The sequence below is a fragment of the Camellia sinensis genome, chromosome 13 (assembly GCF_055761805.1).
Source record: "Camellia sinensis isolate YWXY chromosome 13, ASM5576180v1, whole genome shotgun sequence".
NCBI classification, from domain to species: Eukaryota; Viridiplantae; Streptophyta; class Magnoliopsida; order Ericales; family Theaceae; genus Camellia; species Camellia sinensis.
Window position 1 is genome coordinate 120,678,889 of NC_138973.1, and position 23,370 is coordinate 120,702,258.

At 40.0% G+C, this 23,370-nt stretch overlaps 1 protein-coding gene and 1 pseudogene across 3 annotated transcripts; both read left to right on the forward strand.

Moving 5' to 3' along the window:
• The first annotated feature begins 8,310 nt into the window (after window positions 1-8,310).
• Window positions 8,311-10,479, forward strand: LOC114313721 (GEM-like protein 1 pseudogene; annotated as a pseudogene). Its single transcript, XR_014349500.1, has 2 exons — window positions 8,311-9,161; window positions 10,263-10,479. The product of XR_014349500.1 is annotated as a GEM-like protein 1 pseudogene (transcript).
• A 1,160-nt stretch (window positions 10,480-11,639) lies between these two features.
• LOC145806413 (uncharacterized) lies at window positions 11,640-12,500 on the forward strand. Of its 2 annotated transcripts, none has more exons than XM_082903284.1 (3): window positions 11,640-11,873; window positions 11,971-12,086; window positions 12,192-12,500. In XM_082903284.1, exons 1-3 carry the CDS (start codon window positions 11,775-11,777, stop codon window positions 12,349-12,351), a joined length of 375 nt encoding a protein of 124 aa, XP_082759410.1. In that variant the 5' UTR covers window positions 11,640-11,774; the 3' UTR covers window positions 12,352-12,500. The 2 variants fall into 2 exon arrangements, with proteins under 2 accessions (XP_082759410.1, XP_082759411.1); XM_082903285.1 differs by having other exon boundaries at window positions 12,212-12,488.
• The last annotated feature ends 10,870 nt before the right edge of the window (window positions 12,501-23,370 follow it).

Genomic DNA, 23,370 nt, shown 5'->3' on the forward strand with positions numbered 1-23,370 from the left:
TGTTCAGAAATGAAGTGAATGAGTTGTGTGTTTAGAAATGAAGTGAATGAGCTGTGTGTCAGAAATGAAGTGAATGAGCTGCGTATTCAGAGATGTATAAGTTGCGTGCAAATGAAGTGAATGGACTATGTGTTCACAAATGAAAATCTATGAACTGTGTGTTTAGAAACGTACAAGTTGTGTGCCTGAGAAACGAGCTGTGTGCCCGAAAATGAGTTGTGTGCCAAATGGACCGGATGGCATGTGTAAATGTGTTCGCGATAAGCCAGACATAATACATAGCATGAAGTGTGCAAGAAATGCAAAGATACATTGCAGAGAATGTAAAAGGGAAGTACATACCTCTCTCGTGCCTGGTGAGATAAATGGGACTCCGGCTCCCGAAGCAGCAAATCTGGGGGTGCTCGCCGCTTGAAGTCGGTAAAATGATAAAAGGTGGCAAGAGGTAGGATGTGCTCCTGAGGGTTGTACCTCTCCGGGTCGAAAGGACGAATCCTCAGAGGCAATGACATGATATCTGGCTCGCCCCTGGCCTATGGAGGACCTCCGCCATGATGAAAGTGATCTGCTATCTGAAGAAATCTGCAAAAATGAGAGAAATGAGCCAAAATTGCAAAAAGTCAACAAAAGTCAACTCCCGAGAAAATGGGCCAAACTTCGAGACAAACATACCTCAAGTGGTGAAAATGGAGAAAGAAGCTCCGAAATCAAATTTTAATCGCTTCAAAGTGAAGAGAACTGAAAATTGTCGCGAAATAACTTTGCGTGGGGCGTTGGAAAACACATATAAAGTGCAGATCTGAGGAGAAAAATGGTCTAGGAAGGAAGAGGAGCTAATTTCGGCCTTGGGGTTATGAGCAACAGTGATTTGGACAAATGGATTTAAAGAGCCGAGCATAAAAGGACAAAACTATCCCTATTTTGGTAAAATGGTCAGTCGACCAGCTTTTCTAGCTGGCCGACCACCCCTTAAACAAAAATTGGTCGATGGCTCTTCTGGCCGGTCGGTGGCCCTCCTTCATGGTCTCCAATGTCCCTTTGTTCTCCCTGTAAATTTTGGTGATGATTGGAGTCCCCGACTCTCGAGAGAGTACAAGAAAAGTGCACTTTTCGGCACGAAATGCCTCCGCGGGAACTTCAAATCCAATCTTCGACGCGTGGCTCATCATTACTCACCAAGAGCAAGGCGTATCCTTTTTGAGTACATCGAGACCCCTCCGAGAGGTAAATCGGAGGTCCCGTTTGAGTTGCTCTCTTCGAGGCTCATATTTCTTTACTCAATGTTTTATTTCGAGCATGCTATTAAAGTTATACCTCTCCTGTATTGTTATGCACTTTCTTTTCTTGCGTTGTCGCACACGCCATTCTTACTACACACATTGCATGCGTTGTCGCGTATTCTTTACTTACATGTATTCAATTCCTGCTTCACACATTGCATGCGTTGTCACGTATGATTTACTTACATGTGTCTACATCTTGCTTCACACATTGTATGCGTTGTCGTGCATGCTTTACTTACATGTGTTTACGCCTTTCCTACATTGTTACACACATTGCTTGCGTTGTTGCGCATGCTTTACTTACATGTGTCTATGCTTTCCTCTATCGCATTGTTATGCACCCCTCACTTGCATTGTCGCGCACGTGTTACTTGCATTGTCATGCTTGTCTCCACCGCATTGTTATGCGTTACTCTTAGGTTGCATTGTCTTGCATCCCTTCTGCATTGTTATGCATTACACTTAGGTTGCATTGTTTTGCATCCCTTCCGCATTGTTATGCGTTACACTTAGGTTGCATTGTTTTGCATCCCTTCCGCATTGTTATGCGTCACTCTTAGGTTGCATTGTCTTGCATCCCTTCCGCATTGTTATGCCTTACTCTTAGGTTGCATTGTTTTGCATCCCTTCCGCATTGTTATGCGTCACTCTTAGGTTGCATTGTCTTGCATCCCTTTCGCATTGTTATGTATTACACTTAGGTTGCATTGTTTTGCATCCCTTCCTCATTGTTATGCGTCACACTTAGCTTGCATTGGCTTTCATCCCTCTCGCATTGTTATACGTCACACTTAGGTTGCATTGTCGTGCATCCCTTTACCCGCGTTGTCACACACTTTTCAATTGCATTGTTATACATGTTTCTAACAATATTGTACCTGTTAAGTTTTCTTTCTTTCTTAGGCACAATATTGTGTGTACAATTCATTTGAAGCTGGCGCGACCAATCGGACCGGATAGGTATTGTGTTCTCCGCGTGAGACATAACGAGAATTGAATAATTCTCTTACACCCTTTATGTGTTGAAATGTAGTTAGATTTGTGTATGATTGCTTAAAACTGTTGCATGTTATGCCTCGTTACAGCTTTCTTTGCATGATCATAAGTTATGCTCGGCTTTGTGCATGTCTTTTGCATTTTGCCCCTGCCTGCGGGCACTTTTCCTTGATTATCTCGCCTGTTTGTCTAAGTCTTCGGCCTTATCAAAAATGGGTCGTCTCTGGGCTTTGACATTCACTCCCATCATTGTTATGACTTTCGAGTTCTGTCAAAGAGGGCCAACTGTAGACACCCCATTTTTGACCGACCTTAAGACTCAGACGTCATCGATTGAGCGCTCGGTGATGGTGCAAGTTGTGCTTGTCCTAAGGTTTCGGAGTTCTTGGCTGAGAGCCTTGCCTCCAGGCCTTGGAACTTTTTGTGCTTTGACTCGGTTTGCGGACCAGGCCTTGTTTTCTCTTCCCGAAGGGAGGGAGTGGTCTTGTAGACCATTTCTCAGTGGTTGTAGACTACTTTTCATGGTCGTAGGCCACTATTCCCGTTTGGAGACTAGTTTCCGGTTTTCAGGGCCGTCGGCCATGCGCCTCGGCTCAGGACCGCTTAACATTCTCCGTTTGCCCCGGTTTTGGAACACACCTTGTTTCCTCTGTCTAGAGAGACACTGTGGCCCGAGAGACCACTTTTGTGGTCGCACGCCACTTTTTGAGCTCAACAGCCAGTTTTCGGGGCTCCCGGCTGCGCGTTTTGCCTCCCAGACTCTCGTTTTGCATCCGTGTTGGTTCTTTTTTGGCACAACCCTTATTTTCCATGTTTGGAAGGTGATACAAGGGTGGGAGACTAGCATTTCTCTTGGAGACCACTTCTCTCTCCGCCAGCCAATATTCTTGTCAGGAAACTGGTCTCCTTAGTCTTTGAACCACATTTACTGGTCTCCCATACTACCACTGGCTTGCATTCAGTTGGGAGACCACCAAATGGGGCTGCCGACCAGTTTGCTTTGAGGGAGACCACTCACCCTGGTCGGCCGACCAGGGGAAATGGTCAGCCGACCACCTTAACTGGTCGGCCTGCTCCCTCTAGTTTTGTCTCTGTGAGTGCTTGCCAGCTGTGCCAGCTGGAAGGCACAGACTGCATCCTCTATACACATGTATGGAGGATCTTGAGCCTTGATTTTTAGCTTCTTGAAGAAGCTTTGGCTTGAAACCTCTATAAGGGAGGGCCTTCCTCTCCTTATACCAGGTTCAGATTTTGGTTAAGGCACATACACATATCTCTCTCTTTGTCTCTATATTTAGGCTTAGGAAGTGTATTGTTCTTGACCGTTTTGCACCACACCTCATAGCCTAACACTTCCACCATCAACCCAAGGTTCTTGGAGCTCATTTTTAGAGGTTAAGGAGCTGGGTTTTTGGTCCAGAAGTTGCTATCTTTGTTGAGCTTCTAGGATAACTCATTTTCTCCTTTTTTAAAGCATTATTTTGATCCTTCTCTTAGCCTCATTTGCATGCTTATTTGAGGTTTGTTGTCAACTGAAAAAAGCTTTATTTTTAAGCATTATTCATGTTTGTTTAAGGCCATTTTCCTGTTGGAGGTCATCTACCCTCTTGCATGCTTCATTTAGTGTTGTTTTGAGCCATGCCTTAAGGCCTTTGTGTTGACCTTTGCTTGGCCTTTTAACCACTGAAATCTAGTGGATTTTCAGTGGTTGGCATGCTGTTTTGAGAGCCAAAATCAGAGAGGGGTGACCCTCTCTCTTTTGGTTTGTTTGCATATTTGGCCTTTCCAAGGAGCCTATATTTTCATACTTCTTAGCCTTGGTTTAGGCCATTTTTAGTGACTTTTAGGACCTTCCTAGACTCTGTCTAGGGCTGGTTTGGTCACCTCATGTTTGTCTCTTGCATGTGTAGAATAATCCTCTTCATAGCTTATCAAAGGAGCATGTCATTCTTGAATGTATTGGTCATGTTTTAGTGGGTTTTTGGTCATTCTTTGGCATATCATAGCTCTGCCTTTGGCTGGTTTAGTGGCCACTTGAATGCTTCACATGCTTGTAGTGTAAACCATGCTCACTAGCTTACATTGCATGTTGTTTTGGCCATTGATTCTAGCATATTTTGGCCATACTTCAAACTGATTTTGTTCATATTTTGGGCTGCCTTAGCTCTGTTTTGAAGCCTCTTGGTCGAATGATGCTTGCCATGCATACTTGTAGTGTAATATCCTTGCCTAGCCTTGAGTTTTAGAGCTCCTTGCATGCTTAACTTGAGGTGTTATCATGTCTTGGCATCATTGAGTATGTTATTTCAGAGCCTATACTTGTGCCATGTTCCCATGTTTGCCACTCTTTAAATGTGTTTGAGAGTTGTGCTTGTATACCTCGTTTATGGGCCATTGCATGAGCTTCATTTTTGTGCATTTCAAGCCATCATCTTAGTCCATTTTGCCACTGTTTTGGGCCTGCATAGGGACTGTTTGGGGTTGGTTTGTTCATTTGGGCATTGCTTTGCATACCTCTAGTGTAATGCACTTCACTAGTTTCGGTATTTAAGTCATTCAACATGCATAACATGAGTTGTTTGCATGATTCAGGACCATTTGGTATGTCATTTCAGAGCTGGAACATGTGTTTTTGTATGCCATATTTCATCATTTCCATGCTTTAATACAGTTGTATCTTGTGCCCTAGACTTTAGGCCCTTGCATCTTGCGTGTTTGCATGTTTGCATGTGTTTTGTTGCCTCATTTTCATCATGTATGGCCACTGATTTGGGTGTAGCTGAGGCCTATTCATTTTGGTTTAAGTCCATTTTGCATCGAGTATGCCATTGTAGTTCATAGCATTGAGTATGTCGCGTTGTCGCATGTTTGATCATTGCATTGCACATGCCTTGTTCATTTCATTGTGTATGATAGTCATCACATGTGCATTGTGTATGACATATAGTATCATGTGCGTTGAGTATGCCATTGTTAGTTCGTAGCATTGCGTATGCTAGTTTGCATGTTTGCACGTCATCCTTTGCATGTTTGCATGCCTTGGTTGCATCGCCTTAGGATTGCATGCTTGAGGTCGCATTATGCATGCCATTCTACTTGTTGCATTGTATTTGGAATAGGAGTTAGTCCAAACACGGGAAACGAGGAACGTTTCATATTCTAAGTGATGAAACATGCCTCGATTCCCGGTCGTTGACACTCTTGACCATCCATGATGGAGTTGTTGGTTTTAGTTGCTTTTATGTTCATTCATGTCCCATTGATTCGCGCAATTCGACTCCTCGGCCATCATGCATTGGGATGCGTGATTGGTGGCCCGAGGATCGAGGACTACACTCCCTAGAGCTTATGCAATGATGGGGAGAATGATCGGGCATACATATGTTGAAAATACCTTGCCTTCTCTCTCTCTTGCCTTTGTTGTAAAAAAAGCAGAAACCAGGAGAATGAACTGGTCGGCCGACCAGGTTTTCTGGTAAGCCGACCACCTTTTCTGGTCTTCACCACCAAGGGTGGTCGGCAGGTGGTCTTCCTTGCCTATAGCTGGTCGGTAGCCTTTCCACAACTTCCCTGGATGGAGTTTCATCTCTCTGGAGCCTAGTGCAACTTTCTGAAATCAATTGCAAACAAAGGCAAGTCGACGCATCGCGATGGATTTCCCGACAAGACGACTCGAGCATGCATGCATTCTTCATCATTCAAGGCAGAGCTGAGGCAATCCATTTCATGCAGCTTACATGCTAGTTTATTTGCTTCCTTACTTAATTTGTTAATTAGCTAGTGTTGTGTAATAATTAGCTGTAATTCGTTATTCATTTGGGTTGTGTATTATTCATTCGGACCCTCTGTCGAGAGGGCCAACTGTTGTAATAAGTGTGCGTGTGTGTGATGCATGTCTTCCAACCCCACGTCATTCTCCTTTTTATTTACTAGCTTATGATGGTTAGTTTAGGGCATGTTTCAATTAGCATCCTTATGCTCGCATGTTTGCATCCATTCATCTGTCTTGCATGCACCGGGCTCAGCGCATCTTACTAACTGCATTGTATTTCAATTCCAAGTTGAATACGTATTACCTGTAGCATCTCATGTGCCATCTTAGAATAGCTGAGCCTACTTCTAGTTGCATTTTGTATGTGTTGCATTAGGCATTCTTAACATAGCTAGGATTATGCATTGATTTCTAACATAGCTTTTGTTTTGGCTCAGAGTACTCGATAAGTGTTTATGCTTTAGCATCCTTGCATGCGTGTGAGTGACTGCCATGATAGCATGCTTGCCATGAGGCTAACTGCTTATGTGATATACCTGCCTGAATGCCTGTGGGTGAAGGTTGGGTTACTTGAATTGGAACAATTCATTGATTGTGAGTTTTAAGCCCACTTGAGAGTGGCAAATCACCATGTTTTCTAAGCCCACTTGAGGGTGGCAAAATCCGCATTTTAGCCTACTTACGAGTAGCAAACCGCTTTCAAAAACAAACATGAAATGTTTTGTTCCAACTCAGGCGATCCAGTCTATACTTGTTTGTTGCGCGCATCACATAGTATTTCTAGGCTAATACACCGGAATAAGAGCGCATATGTTTTCAAAACAAAATATCATGTTTAGTAGTGGCCGATCTTTGATCGGGCGAGCGGGGGTGCTCATAGCTGACCCTCCCCAATCGTACCCAGGTTCCCGAGCCGAGGCAACTTTGGTGATGACGGACACATGGCCTTAAGCAACGAGTCAGGGTTTGATAAATTCCCCCAAAATAAAAAATATTTAGGTAGCAACTTTGTATCTGGCAAAGCAGTCCATGTTTGGCACTTCTTTCTAAAAATCAGTTTTTCAAAATGATTTGCCGGATTTTGACTCTTTGGTGATTTATCAGTCTCGCATTGCACTTTGCAAGATTAGATTCAGAACCGTGACATTTGAGTCCGAACTGTAGTGAGCCCAATGAACAAAACGGGATCTTCCCCCGGGACGTTCGTCTACACATATACTCTAAGAATCATAGTTCATATTAGATACATAATGATCATTAGAAATTGGATAAGTTTGACTAAAATTGAAGAAAAAATTGACAAAATTAAAATTTGAATTATTATGGTGACACAAAATTCATATTTTATAAAATATAAGGGTATTTATCCTATATTTATATATCAGTATTATTATTTATTTAGGTTAATTGCATCAAGACCTTTAAACTATTATTGAATATCGCTTTACTCTCTTATTTGTGAATCGTACGTATTGATCCACTAAAATGTGAAAATCATACATATATACCATTTTTGGAGATGGTCTTGAAAGGGTGAAGGTGATATATTTTTATAATTGAAATGATCAATATGTACGGGTTCATACATAAAGATGTAAATTGATATCTTTTTTAATAATTGAAGGGCCTTGGTGTAATTAATCATATTTACTCCCTTGTTGTCTAAACAAATATGGTTTTAATTTTAGTTTGAGTAAATTACATTTATCTCCCTTGAGATTTTAAAAAAAAAAATACAGCAGCATATACTTTTGATATAAGTACAATGACCTCATTTTTAGTAAGGTTAAATTGACTGAAACTAATGTAGATGATGATTAGATATTAAAATAAACAAAGATAATTATACATTTTAATATAAAAAAATATGACAATGTCATTTTTTTTTTTATTCATATATCTAATGATTTATTTGTAATGACCCAAAAAAAAAAAAAAAAAATTAAATTAGCAGGCCTTCTCTGGAACACTACGTGAGAATGATGAGTAGATATTATTTACTTGCAAGGCAATTGGAAAATTTTTAGAGGAAGGAATAAAATAGGACCCACCACTTACACTTTAGCTGATGCTTTTAACAATTGCTGAACATCATGACGTTGAGTTAGTGGCACAGAAAAGCAACATGTAGATGATGCATTTTTTTTGGCAACCACAGTCAAACCATTATCTTCTCTAATTCCTTCACCATTGAAACAGAGCATTCCTCCTTTGACTCCATGGATTTCCTGCAAATCCATTGTAGATTCCATTGCTTTTTCTTTTGCCTCTGCATCACAATGCTTGAGCTGGCGAGAACACGTGTCGGTATCTGTTGCATTCAATCCATCTGGAAATTTTTATCTTTATATATATATATATATATCTGATTTTCGATCCAAATAAACGACCAAAACTACCCACCATGAATCAGAATCAGAATCAAGGTGATCGAACCAAACCCAACACACAGCCTTCTCACTCCTCCGAGTACGCTCCCTACCCCAAGTTGGACCCTAACGATGTCGCTTCCCCGGCCCATGATTGGACCACCTCCGGCAACTCTGCCACCACCATGCCTCCCGAGTCCAACCCTTACTTAACTCCCTCTTCGGTCCCTGACTCTTCCATGAAGAATACGATGGATTCAGTGAAGGACGTGCTTGGGAAATGGGGAAAGAAAGCATCTGAGGCGACCAAGATGGCTGAGGATCTTGCTGGGAATATGTAGCAGCACTTGAAAATGGGTCCCAGTTTTGCTGATGCTGCTGTTGGAAGAATTGCTCAAGGAACAAAAGTTCTTGCAGAAGGTGGGTATGAGAAGGTCTTTCGACAAACATTTGAGACTGTTCCTGAGGAGAAACTGTTAAATTCATATGCCTGCTACCTATCCACTTCTGCGGGTCCAGTTATGGGAACACTATATGTGCACTGCAAAACTAGCATTTTGCCGTGACAATCCTCTTTCTTACAAAGTTGGTGATCAGACTCAATGGAGCTATTATAAGGTTCTGCTGGGGTCGTAAATTGAAGTGATTTAGATCAAAACGTAGAGGGCGGAAAATGTATCGTTTGGCTTTAAAAAAATTTAATTTCTGTTGCTGAAAATTTTGAAAGCTTCTTGGCTTGAGGTAGAGATTTTTCTTACACTTTTTTATGCACTTTTACTTGATTATATGGAGTTTAGAATTGTATATAATTTAATTATAATTTTTGAAAAATTTGTGATTTATTTGCTTAAAAGAGAAATTTTGAGAAAAATAAAGAGTTAATGTTCAAATTGCGAAAGTGTAAACTTGGAATATGTTTGTAAGGTTATGAAAGAACTATGTTTTAAATTTGAAAAAAAAAATGGACTTCGACTCGATTAGTTTTGAAATTTTTACCGGTTTGTGACCAAAAGAGCATTTTTAAAGAAAACAAAGGAATTATATAATTTTGGGAGCTTTTGATCAAAATAAGATGTCATAGTTGAATAATGCTTGGAGAATGAGTTTGGAAAGAAAATAATATTTTCTTGAGCATTAACGGTATTATTTTGCTTAATGTATCTGTTGGAATAAAACCGATACGGTTAGAAATGGACCTTGAGAGGTTACCAGATGTGATTGTGATATGAAAACTAGTGTAGTGTTCATATTTTATGAGATGTGGAATAGATTGTATTTATCAAAATTTTTGGAATTTAATTGTCTAAATATCTGTTTAGAAATATCTGTTTTGGGCTATCGGTGGAAGATAGCCATGATTGTAATAGAAATGCATGAGACTTAGGTAAATCGAATCACATTTCTCATTTGTTGCATTGGACATTGCATTACATTCATTTCATTGGAAATGTATCTGTTTTTGAGAAATGTTTGGAAATGTATCTATTTGCGAAAAGATGAATACTTGGTGAATCTAGGTAGGGGGTGTGGAACCGCGCAGTTAGGTGTCGAGCCTTCCAATTTACTGGTAAAAATGACAGTGGTAGTGCATTAGGGCCTACTTGCAAACACTCACCTAGAGATTCACAGGGCCCGTATTCATGTAACAGATATGGTTTAAAATAGAAATGGTTTTATATTTGTTGTTGCATCTCAGCATTGCATGCTTTATAAAAAGAGAGATAAACTGTTTTATCATGAGTATAGCATGAGCATACTCCTCTTTAGTCTTGTCATTATTCATATGTTGTGTAGTATATCTCTATTGGGTTATGGCTTACCATATAAGGGAAACCATTTCAGGTACAGATGCTATGCCTCCGCCAAGGCAGTGACTTAGAAGGACTCAGAGCCAAGGCTTCATTTTTATTTTATTATTATTTGTTGAATGTAAGCCCAGGGCTGAATTTGTGTTGAATTGAAACTCCATTTTGTGTAACCAAGAATGTTCTTGGATAAATTTGTAAGCCTGTAGGGCGCTTGTTATCTGTTTGGCTTCCATTTCATACTTGTTGTAAAATGCATATTTGGGATTGGAACTGGGGCATTGAGATGTGAACAACATGTAATTGGCATTTGGGATTTAATGGAAATGGGTGTATGGATTAGTTAGCTATATATATGTGTTTGTCTATCAAGTGAATTTTGTTGCATAAATAGATATATCCTGCCAAATTTTCGGGGTGTTACATTATTGATAAAAATAACCTAAATAATTTATAAATTAGAATTTTGAGAAAGATTGATATAATTATGGGAAAATTATTTATAAATCCTGTTAGGGAGATTTATGTTACATATGGTCCTAGTAAAAAATTTACGTTCCCATAAGTCCTGTGGGAAGTTTGTTAACACATTTACTCTCAATATTAGTTGTTAATATCATAAATAATGGTAAAACCATATATAGGAAATTGAATATTACCATAGATATCGATTGTGAGAAACATTAAAAATAAAAACAGGAAGGAGCACAAACTACCAGAGCATGATTACCCTTTGGTTTTGGAGAAGTTGAAGAAACCACCCGAGGGTGGTGTGGTCGAGGTGGATAAGTGTGCTGATAAGCAGATCATGCACGATGATATTATAGAGGTTGATAACCTTGCAAAGTCGAAGAGAAAATTTTCTCGGTTTGACTTGACTAATCGTTGACCAATTTGGAAGTTGTTATCAACACAAGAGAAAGACAAGCTTAAAGAAGCTTATGAGAAAGACGGGGATAGGTACGTTTCCAAACTTACTTTTACCAATTTGCAATTGTACATGAATTTAGTGTTGAACAATGTCTTGTTGAATTGTTAGTGTGCAAGTCTGGGCTAGGCAGAATGGTTCCAATTATGTGTGTTTCAATGACATACGAGCACTCATTAAGGGACTGACGTTACAAGGCAATGTAAGTATGGTATACATAATTATTCATGCAACGTCTGAAGATTGTGAACTTGCGAGCGCGGTTTAATAACATAAATGTATATGCATCAAGTAAAGTCATAGATGTTTTACTTGTGCACATAGGTAATTGATGCGTACGCAGAAATGCTGATGTATGAGCAGCAAATCATGTCATCTAGATCCATGGATGAGGAGAAATCATATATTTTTAGCACTTTGTGTGGTAAGATGTGATGTTTGGTAAATTGTTGTTAAACATTTTACGTTTGTGGTAACTAAAACAAAATCGAATGCGTGCAGCCTACGATTAGAGATGTGGATGAAGATGTACGTGACAGATACTTGGCGATCTATGCCCCTGATGCCCTCAAAGTCAGATATATTCAATTCCCAATCCACTTAGATAACCATTGGACACTAATGGTTTATGACACCAAGGAGGGATTTTGGATGCATTACAACTCATTGAAACCAAGACGTAGGAGAGAAGACAAACATTACTGGGAAGCATGGTTATTGGTTGGTAAACGTGAATTAGTTAATTTCACTAGCCTTCATAATTTACATTTGACAACAATACTAATTACTTGGTAATATAAATTTGACAATAATGTAGAAGGGATACTTTGAGGATTACATAAGGCATAGACTGAAGGTTGGCACAGTTGAAACACAAGATTTGGTGAAGGAACTTTTAGTGGTTGATTATTGTCTGCAACAAAAAGCAGACTCGTAAGTGTGAATTATGTTTATTTGCAATGAATGCTATTAATGTTTCCATACATTGCATGTGGTTCGTTTTAATGTATTTACTAATGTCTATAATTTTCTTAACAGGGCTGATTGTGAAATTATAGCATGCTTCATTATGAAGCAACTCGTGCGTCACCATGTTGTGGACAAGTCAATGGGACGGAAGAGTTGCAAGATGATGCAAGCCGGGATGGTGAAGTCATTTGTGAACAACCCAATAAGGTCATTTGTTGATGACAATTGACAATCGGAACAATCTTCCAATGGTGCCAAATGGGTGCATCGTGTTTTTTTTTTTTTTTTTGTGGTCTAAATGCACATTTAGTTAGTTTTTGAATAGCACGGTACATTTGACATTAAACAAATTTTGTTATTATCATGATTTTGGATGTTTTAGGTAGCACTGTCAATACGGTTTCTGATTCGTACATTTTTTTTGGGAATACGTTAGAATGGTTCAGTCATAATTTTTTGTTTGCACTTGTTTGTTATAATAAGGCGGTATGTATCAGTCAATAATGGTAGTAGGATTGTTAATGTCAGTAGGAATCTAGGTTGTCTAAATTGTTGGTTTAGACATTTACGTTACGTGTCGATGGTGGATTGTTCTGACCAAATTTCCCTTCCCATCTCTAAACCTAGATTGTGAATGTGAATGTATGGGACTGTTTGTTATTTGTCACAGGGAGTTGAAAAATACAACTGTTAGGACCCTTTGTTGTCAAAATCCATGGATCAAAACCAAGGTTGTTACAGGTTTCAGTTTTCCAGTGTTTCAAATTATGGTCTCCCCGCTCGAGCGGGGAAAGTGACGCTCGAGCGGGGATTGGAAGCTCTCAGTATCTCTTCAGTCGCCTGACAAAGTACTGGATGGTGTGATTCGACGCTCGAGCGTGGAAACTACCGCTCGAGCGTGGAGCCTGTATGAAATCACAGAAGTTGAAGTCTCCGCTCAAGCGGGAAGACCCACGCTCGAGCGGACCGTGCGATCCCAGATCTTATAAATTCGCTTGTTGGGTCTGTTTCAAATTTACTTTTCCTAGATCTTATTCAAGAGTCCTAGGGTTTTGTTCATAGGATTATTCTGGGTTGTTTTGTGAGTTTTTCCTTGATGCTTTGAGAAGAGTTCTACAATCATGATCTAAAATACATACATCAAGGAGTTGGTTACTTTGAATTAAAGAGAGAGATTTCTTCGGTGGATTCCGAAGATTCAAGCGTATAGGTTCAAAAAGGGTTTGATTCTATACGTAGTCGTTAATTCGACAAGTGAGGTTGTGGAATCAACTTCAGGATTGATCAGTTCCGAGACGAAGTCGTGGAGAAAGAGTTACAGAAGATTCGAAGACAAATTGACTGAGTTGGGTAATTTGTATGTTATCTTTGTAATCTTTCTTTTTCAGTAGTGGATTGATTAGTGGCGTTTCGCCCGTGGTTTTTTAATCACAGTTGGAGGTGTCCAATTGTGGTTTTTTTTCACGTAAAAATCGTTTGTGTCGATTTATTATTTATTCTGAAAAACAAACAATCTAAATCACTTTCGTAAGTGCTTGTTGATTTAGATTGTGTGTTTTGGATTTTTGGGATTTGGAATATTTTAATCTTGATCTAATCACGAATCACTTAGAATTTTCAATTGGTATCAGAGCAGGTCACTCTTTTTTTTAAAAAAAAATATAGGAGTGTGATTTTGTGTGACTAGTGATATGGATTCTATTCGTGAAGGTAACTCGACCCATAGACCTCCTTTACTCGATGGTACAAACTATTCTTATTGGAAAGCTCGTATGAGAGCATTTTTAAAATCCATCGATGAGAAAGTTTGGCACAGCGTAATCTATGGGTGGAGTGAACCTACTATCACCATTAATGGTGTTGATATTCCTAAACCCCTTTGATAAATGGGACACGACTGATTACCAAAACTCGAGTTGGAATAGTAAGGCTCTCAATTCCCTGTTTTGCTCCGTCACACCTGAAGAATTTCATCGTATCTGCACGTGTGAGGTAGCAAAAGAGGCTTGGGACATTCTTGAAACAATTCACGAAGGTACTACTTCTGTCAAAAGGTCAAAACTTCAACGTCTCACCTCATCCTTTGAAACCCTTTTTATGCACGATGAGGAGACGTTTGATGATTTCTATGCAAAACTTAGTGATATCGTGAATTCCTGTTTCACACTCGGGGAAAAAATCTCAGAAGCTAAAATTGTTGGAAAATTTTTGAGGTCTTTACCCGAGAGGTTCCAACCAAAAGTGACAGCCATTGAGGCTCAGGATGTTGATACCCTCAAGCTTGATCAATTGGTTAGAAACTTGCAGACTTATGAAGTCCACCAGATTTCAAAGAAAAAACAAAAAGAAAGTATGGCTTTCACTAGTGCTCATGAGTCTGCAAAAACTCCAAAGGTTGAATTTGATTTAGAATCTGAAATGACGGCTATGTTTACTAAACAATTTTAAAAAAAAATTGAAGAAAAAGAAGCCTAATTTCAGAGACCCTATTTCTAAAGACAAGAGTAATGAAAAACCCAAAACTTTTCCACCAAAACTTGCTCCAAAAACTAAAAAGAAGATTGTAAAGGGGCAAGGGGTCAAGTGCTATGAATGTCAAGGGTTTGGTCACATTGCCCTTGAATGCCCTTCGAAAAAGAATCGAAAGAAAGTCTACACTGTAACTTGGGATGATGAAAGCGGGTCAGAGCAAGAACCCGAAGAACCTGAATCTGGAGAAGACGGGGATAGTGCTTTCGTGGCATTTTGGTCTACTTTCACACAACCTCCTCCAAAGCCAGCAGAGTTAGCTCGTGGTCAGAACTTACATCTTGCTCCCACCTTTGACGGGAGTAACTACCTATTTTGGAAGATCAGAATGAGGGCTTTTCTGAGAGCCTTTGATCCAGAAGGCTGGCAGGCCATTGAAGAAGATACAGAAAGTGCTGACAATCCGAGCAATCTGAGAGCCCTTATCACTATTCGTAGAGCAATTTCTGCTGAAGAACAGCAACGGGTTGTTCATTGCACAAAGGCTAAAGAGGCATGGGAAATTTTGAGCCAATTCCATGAAGGAGGAAATTCACATTCACCACCATCCAGCAACTTTTCAGTCTTAGTTGCTAGATTGGAAGAGGCAAAGGAGAATGAAGAGCAAAAAGAGGATGATGAAACATCTGATGACAATGATGAGATCAATGGCGATGAACTACAACAAGCTTACGAAAAGCTATACGAGGAATCTCTGAATTTATCCAAAACCAACGACAAACTCTCTCTCAAGATCAAAACATGTGAGAGTGAGAATGTCAGGCTGAAAGGAGAACTTGTAGCAGCAAAGCAGAATATCGTCAAGATCTCGAGTGACAGGCAAGACTTATGTGGAAAACTAACTATCCTGTGAAACTGAAAGGAATGAACTTCTGAAGGTGTATTCCACATATGAAGAAAAGCTTGAAAGTCTTGAGCTGTCACAAGCCAGATTTGAAGAGATAGTCTGTCAAAAGGATGAAGAGCTCCGTGTTGCTAGAGCCACTATTGCCATGTGGAACAAAGGTTCCAAATCTTTAGAAGACATCCTCGGGTCTCAACAAATGGGTTGCAACAAAAGCGGGTTAGGCTATGGTGCAACAACTCACAAGGGACAGGCCTCTACTTCACATGACAAGAAGACTCAAGCAAAGGGAAAATTGAAGGTAGACCAGGCTGATCTCTCTCTTCATCTACCTAAAGCTGGTAAGATCAACAAAAAGGAGGTAAAACCGGTTTTATTTGTCATCACTGTGGTAGGTATGGCCACATTCGTCCTTATTGCTATGAATTGTTTGGTAAGGTGTCTCAAAAGAGTAGAAATTCAAATACTTTTTGGGCTAGGAGACAACCTTACATGTCTAGGCGGAATACCAAGACTAAAAAGATTTGGGTGAGAAAAGATGATTTGACTTGTTTAGTTGTTCACACTGCTTTAAAAGCACGTGATTCACACATGTGGTATCTTGATAGTGGGTGTTCTCGTCATATGTCCAGTAACAAATCCTACTTCACCTCCCTTGAAAAATATGAAGGAGGAATTGTTACCTTTGGAGATGGCGGCACTTCGAGAGTCATTGGTAAGGGCTCTATAAGTGTTGCTGGTCTTCCCAAGCTAGATAATGTTCTACTAGTTGATGGTCTTAAAGAAAATCTTTTGAGCATTAGTCAAATGTGTGATTCCCATCATGAAGTATTGTTTTCAAAAAATAAATGTGAAATTTTGGATAAAAAGGGAAATACTGTCTTACATGGGGTTCGCACATCTGATAACTGCTATGGAATTGTTACTACTAATGATTTCACTTGTCACTCTGCCATCATTAGTAACATTGACCTGTGGCATCAAAGATTAGGTCACATGAATTTCAAAGACCTAACTAAGATAGCCAACAAAGAGCTTGTGAGGGGAATACCTAAACTGGGTAAGAATTTGAGCCATGTGTGTGGACCGTGTCAACTTGGAAAGCAAACCCTTGCCCCTCATAAAAAGGTGAACAGCTTTACAACCAAACGTCCTCTTGAATTGGTTCACATGGATTTAATGGGTCCTACTCGCACTGAAAGCATCGGAGGTAAAAGATACATTTTTTTAACTGTTGATGATTTTACTCGATTTTCTTGGATAAATTTTTTGAAGGAAAAATCTGATACGTTTGATGCTTTCCAGGCCCTAGTCTTTAAAATCCAAAATGAACAGGGTGTTTCCATTGGGCGTATCATAAGAATCCGAACTAATCATGGTCGTGAGTTTGAAAATAGTTTGTTTTCGGATTTTTGTGATATGCATGGAATCAACCATGAATTTTCTGCTCCTATTACTCCACAACAAAATGGAGTTGTTGAGAGAAAGAACAGGGTTGTTCAAGAAATGGCTAGGGTCATGCTCCTTAGCAAGAAACTTCCTCCTAAGTTTTGGGCTAAAGCCTTAAATACTGCTGTTTATGTCATAAATCGCGTGTATTTAAGGCCCGGCACTTTACAAACTCCATATGAATTGTGGAAGGGTTTGAAACCTAATGTAAAATACTTCAAAACTTTTGGGAGTAAGTGTTACATCTTCAAAGATAGAGAGCCTTTGGGCAAATTTGACTCCCGAAGTGATGAAGGTATTTTTCTAGGGTATTCAACCACTAGTAGGGCTTTTAGAGTCTATAACCTGCGAACTTCATCTTTAATGGAATCTATCAATGTAGTTATAGATGACACAGGTGCACCTACTCCAGCAACAAATGAGGATGATAATGATGAGTCTCCAACCTTGGATACGAAATTACAAAATCAAGGAGAATGTGTGGACCAATCACAAGAAATGGTTACAGAACCATCCTCACAGGTAAGGTCAAGTCCAAAGAGTGCTCCTAGGGACATCACTCCTATTGCTTCTGTCACCGCAAGTCCTGAGCTTAAGCCATCAGCAAGGGTAAAACTGAATCATCCAGCTCAACAGATGATTGGAAGTGTCTCGGATCGAATGAAAACCCGAAGACAGATTCGGGATGAGGTATCACATATGTGTTATGTTTCACTAATTGAACCTAAGAATTTTAAAGAGGCCTTGCTAGATGATAGTTGGGTCAATGCTATGCATGAAGAATTAGGTCAATTTGAACGTAACAAAGTTTGGACTCTAGTTCCCAGACCTAGAGACATGAATGTGATAGGTACCAAGTGGATCTTTAAAAATAAATCTGATGAGAATGGTACAGTTGTTAGGAATAAAGCAAGGTTGGTTGCTCAAGGCTACACACAAGTAGAGGGTATTGACTATGATGAGACGTTTGCCCCAGTTGCACGTATCGAATCTATTCGTATTTTGCTTGGTGTTGTATGTTTTCTTGGCTTTAAATTGTTTCAAATGGATGTGAAAAGTGCCTTTCTGAATGGGTACTTGAGAGAAGAGGCTTATGTTGAGCAACCAAAAGGGTTTGAGGACCCTAAATGTCCTAATCATGTCTATAAGTTAGACAAGGCTTTGTATGGATTAAAACAAGCCCCTCGAGCTTGGTATGATAGGCTTACTACTTTTCTTCTTGATAATGATTTTCAAAGGGGTAGTGTAGATAAGACTTTATTTGTGAAACATACTAAGTCTCATATTCTTGTTGCTCAGATTTATGTTGATGATATTGTGTTTGGATCCACTGCTGAACATCTTGTGAAATATTTTTCGGATTGCATGACACATGAATTTGAGATGAGCATGATGGGAGAGTTGTCTTATTTTTTGGGTCTTCAAATTAAACAGTCTCCTTCAGGTATTTTTGTGTCTCAGTCTAAGTATGCGAAAAATATGGTGTCTAAGTTTGGTCTTGAGTCTGCCAAACATGCACGCACTCCCATGAGCACCAGTCTTCACCTCTCCAAAGATTCCTCTGGTATTGATGTTGATCCTACCCTTTATAGGAGTATGATAGGGAGTCTTTTGTATCTCACAGCCAGTCGTCCTAATATTGCTTTCAGTGTAGGTGTTTGTGCCCGTTACCAAGCTAGTCCTAAAGAGTCTCATCTACTTGCTGTCAAACGCATCATTAAATATGTTAATGGGACTTTGGGGTATGGGGTTTGGTTTTCTACTGATACTACAGCTGAGATTACTGGTTTTTCTGATGCCGACTGGGCAGGGTGTGCTGATGATAAGAAAAGTACATCCGGGGGGTGTTTTTACCTTGGGAACAATCTGGTTTCCTGGCATAGTAAAAAGCAAAATGCCATTTCTCTTTCGACTGCTGAGGCTAAGTACATTGCTGCAGGGAGTTGTTGTGCACAAATGTTGTGGATGAAGCAAATGCTTCATGACTATGGGATAGAACAGAACACTCTTACTCTTTTCTGTGATAACACAAGTGCCACAAACATTTCAAAAAATCCTGTCCAGCACTCTCGCACCAAACACATTGACATTCGTCATCATTTTATTCGAGAGTTAGTGGAAGAGGGCCTTGTTGTTCTTGAGCATATTCCCACTGAGCATCAAAAAGCTGATATTTTTATAAAACCCCTTGATCTTCTTCGGTTTGAGTTCCTTAGAAAGACCTTGGGTGTCATGCTCGATCACTAGAGTGTTACTTGTTACTTGAGTAGGTGAAAGTGTTTTTGCCTTATGTATGCTTGGATGTTATAATCTCATTGTCATTGATATCTGTTGTACTTGCATCCAATTTTTTATATACGCTACTCATGCTGCTTACAAGATCTCATTGATCATTGGTCATAGCTCATTTTGAATGCCCATGCTCATTAACCTCATGATCTCATTCTATACACATCCTTGAGATTAATTGTTGCAGGGGTTTCCGCACATGTGATCAAAGTTCTCTATGGACCACTAACAGTGTTTCTTGTACTTTTACAGTGGAATTGACCAATACTAGCATATCATGGGTGATGTTGAGTCTCTTAACCATCTACCATCTATTTTTCACTTCCACGATTTCTCCCTCAGTTCCTTGAAGTCCGGGCATTAGGAAAAGGCTACCTCAGAGGCACCAACCAGGCCATCCTTTATGATTTCATTCTTCTCTGGTTTGGTTTCCATACTCTTGAGAGTGAAAGCCACCAGTGAGTGCCCATAAGAAAAAAAAATAAAAAAATGGGACTCATTGATTGAGGGGGAGCCTCCACATTTACTCAACAAATACCCCGTGATTCCTAGTGGTTTGACTTTTCTCTGTATTGTTGAGTTACTCTTGATGGAGGTCCAGCCATCCGATCACTACTAGGATTAACTCTAGCTCAGTGACCTCTCATGGATTGCACACACACACATTATTTTGTGAGCTCTCATGTTGGATTTTGAGTTGTTCATTCTCTTGTAGTTTATGATCATTGATTATATTTTATCTGTTTTGCTCATGATGTTCAGTGTCATTTTTTTTACAACTGCAAGTTTCCAGACTTCATGAATTGCGGATTATCTCATCTTAGTATTTCATTTCTGGCTGAATGTGCTCATCTACTTGTGTTTCGGGTCTCACCGCTTGTTATTGAGTATTTTGTTTTTATTTAAAAAAAAAAGTTTTTTTTCCCCCGCTCGAGCGGCACTTTTTACGCTCGAGCATAGTTTTGAGCCTTGCAGTAGTTTGCTCTCTGCCTTACAATTCTGAGAGGGGTGATTTGAGGCTCGAGCGTATGTTTTCCCGCTCGAGCTGGTCTCTGCGTGTTTTGTCTCACGCTCGAGCGTCAAATCGTATGCTCGAGCGGACTGGCTTTCTATATATTTCCCTCCTTCGTCCTTTCAGTTCATTTTTTCTAGTGCTCTCTCTCTCCTAGGTTTTTTTTTTTTTTTTCCTTGCGCGTCCGTCCTCTGCTCTTCCGTGGGGTCTTGGTGTTTTCGTGTGTTACCACATCTCAGGTTTGTCTATTCTCTCTTCTCCTTTGCTTGTGTCAGATCTCTGTTCTTTGATATCTTCGTCTCTTTTTTTTTTTTTTGTTTTACAGTATATAGATGGGTCTGTTATGCGTTTGTTCATCTTGTTGACGGTCCTTCATTGTTGCTTTTGATTAGTTAATAATGTTATACTATCCATATCTTGCATCTAGGGTTAGTATTTTGGGCTCTTTGCTAGTTTTTGATTGGTTTTGAAATTGGGGATTTTAGTCTACCTCTATTATCTTGTGTTACTTGATTTTTTTTTTGCATAAGTCCTCACCATGCTGCATACATTTTTGCATTCTAGATTTCTTTTATTGTCTCATGTTGCTATATCATTGTGTTACTAATGTTTCTGTTGTTTCTCTTGTCCTTGTTGGTTTTTGGTTGTATTGGGTTGGGGTTTGTTTATCCTGTTTAGTCATGTCCACCTTCAAAAGACGTAAGTCTACAGCCTCTCGCCCTACATATAACACTGACCGCTTCCCGTCAGCTGAAAAAGCCAAGTTATACCGCGAGTCCTACTCCTCCCGCTCCATCCACCTTGAACGTAATGTTCAAACCTCCACCTTTGAGTCCATTTCTATCCGATCTTTCTTTGATTCTTTGGGTGGGGATCATGTACTTTTGTTCTTTGGGTCACAAAATCTTACTTGGGTTCAGGAATTTTATTGCAATATGGATGGTCTTAATGACATTGGAACATCTTTTAAGACCTGGGTTCGGTCCAAGGAAATCACTGTTACCACTGACCTTATCCGCGAGCTTTTAGGGATTCGTGAGAGATTTCCTATTTTTTACCCTTTTCCAGTGCGCCCTACGTGTGATTTTGATGAGGTTGCTCAGTTTCTTTGTGGTTGTCCTCGCTCTTGGCCTTCCGGTTCCTTGATCAAACAGCATGAACTTCTTCCACAATTTAGGTTACTCAACTTAATTGTGTGTGCCAATATCATAGTTACTACTCACTGCTCTGAGATTAACCATGATCAAGGCTTTGTTCTTCAGTGTATAGCCCACAACCATCCCATCAATCTTGCCACCCTTATCATTCAAAAGATGTTTGCTCCTTTTGAGCGCAGCAATCTTGGCTTACCCTATGGCTGTCTCATTAACCGCCTTTTAGCAAAATTGAAGGTCCCTGCTTTTGATGAGGACGAACTTGCTTCTCCTTCCCGTCCGTTTACCAAAAAGACTGTCTCCCAGAGTCAATCTCACATTAGGGGGATTCTGTCTGGTTTGGGTCGATCTGGTGCAGGTCCCAGTACTGCTGCGGCCATGGCAGAGGAGGTCGAGTATGATGCTGCTGCTGGTGGAGATCTTGGTGAGGGGGAGCAGCACCCTCCAGTTCGTACAGTTCCTGGTCAGCTTCAGTCCCTCGAGCGCTCTGTTGGTTCCCGGTTTGATCATCTTGAGGCGCGGATGGATATATTTGAGGCCAGACTCACCGATCTTGAGACCACTACCGATGCTCGTTTCAGTGCCTTGGAGGCTTCTTCCCAGCGGATTGAGGATTCTGTGGCACAGTCTTCATCCCAGTTGGCTCAGATCTTGACCTTGCTTCAGATGCAGTCTCCCCCTCCGGCTTCGTGATCTTTGCGCTTTGCTACTTTGTTTTGTTTCTCTTTCTTTTGTTCCCTCCCGGACAAAAAGGGGGAGTGTATTGGTGTTTTTGGTGATGTTTTGGATAATTTTAATTTTGGTACAGTTGATGTTGGTACAGTTGCTTTTACCTTATCCTTCTTTGGTACAGTTGGATTGGTTTTTTTGTTTTGGATGATTTTCTTTTTTCTTGTCCTTGGTTATTTCTTATTTCATTCATCTAATCCAGTTCCACATATTTTTGGTTGGCTTGTGTGTGGTTGTTTTCTTTCAGGATTGTTGTTCACAAGCATGGATTTGAGCTTTGGTTGTGACTGTTGGATCGTTGTTGGTGGTGTTGTTTTTTATTTATGTTGGAACATTGTTTTTTTAGACTAGTTTGGAATATTGTTTGAGTTCTTTTGTGATTTTTGTTAGGATAACTGTTTTAGAATGGTTTTGTCCGGGATTTGACAAAGGGGGAGATTGTTAGGACCCTTTGTTGTCAAAATCCATGGATCAAAACCAAGGTTGTTACAGGTTTCAGTTTTCCAGTTTTTCAAATTCTGCTCGAGCGGGGATTGGAAGCTCTCAGCATCTCTGCAGTCGCCTGACAAAGTACTGGATGGTGTGATTCGACGCTCGAGCGTGGAGCCTGTATGAAATCACAGAAGTTGAAGTCTCCGCTCGAGCGGGAAGACCCACGCTCGAGCGGACCACGCGATCCCAGATTTTATAAATTCGCTTGTTGGGTCTGTTTCAGATTTACTTTTCCTAGATCTTATTCAAGAGTCCTAGGGTTTTGTTCATAGGATTATTCTAGGTTGTTTTGTGAGTTTTTCCTTGATGTTTTGAGAAGAGTTCTACAATCATGATCTAAAATACATACATCAAGGAGTTGGTTACTTTGAATTAAAGAGAGAGATTTCTTCGGTGGATTCCGAAGATTCAAGCGTATAGGTTCAAAAGGGGTTTGATTCTATACGTAGTCGTTAATTCGACAAGTGAGGTTGTGGAATCAACTTCAGGATTGATCAGTTCCGAGACGAAGTCGTGGAGAAAGAGTTACAGAAGATTCGAAGACAAATTGACTGAGTTGGGTAATTTGTATGTTATCTTTGTAATCTTTCTTTTTCAGTAGTGGATTGATTAGTGGCGTTTCGCCCGTGGTTTTTTAATCACAGTTGGAGGTGTCCAATTGTGGTTTTTTCCACGTAAAAATTGTTTGTGTCGATTTATTATTTATTCTGAAAAACAAACAATCTAAATCACTTTCGTAAGTGCTTGTTA

Coding starts and splice junctions, on each gene's coding strand:
- LOC145806413 (XM_082903284.1), top strand. CDS start 11,775: ATGGTTTATGACACCAAGGAGGGATTTTGGATGCATTACAACTCATTG. Junction 11,874..11,970: donor ACTGGGAAGCATGGTTATTG/GTTGGTAAACGT, acceptor ACAATAATGTAG/AAGGGATACTTTGAGGATTA. Junction 12,087..12,191: donor CTGCAACAAAAAGCAGACTC/GTAAGTGTGAAT, acceptor TTTTCTTAACAG/GGCTGATTGTGAAATTATAG.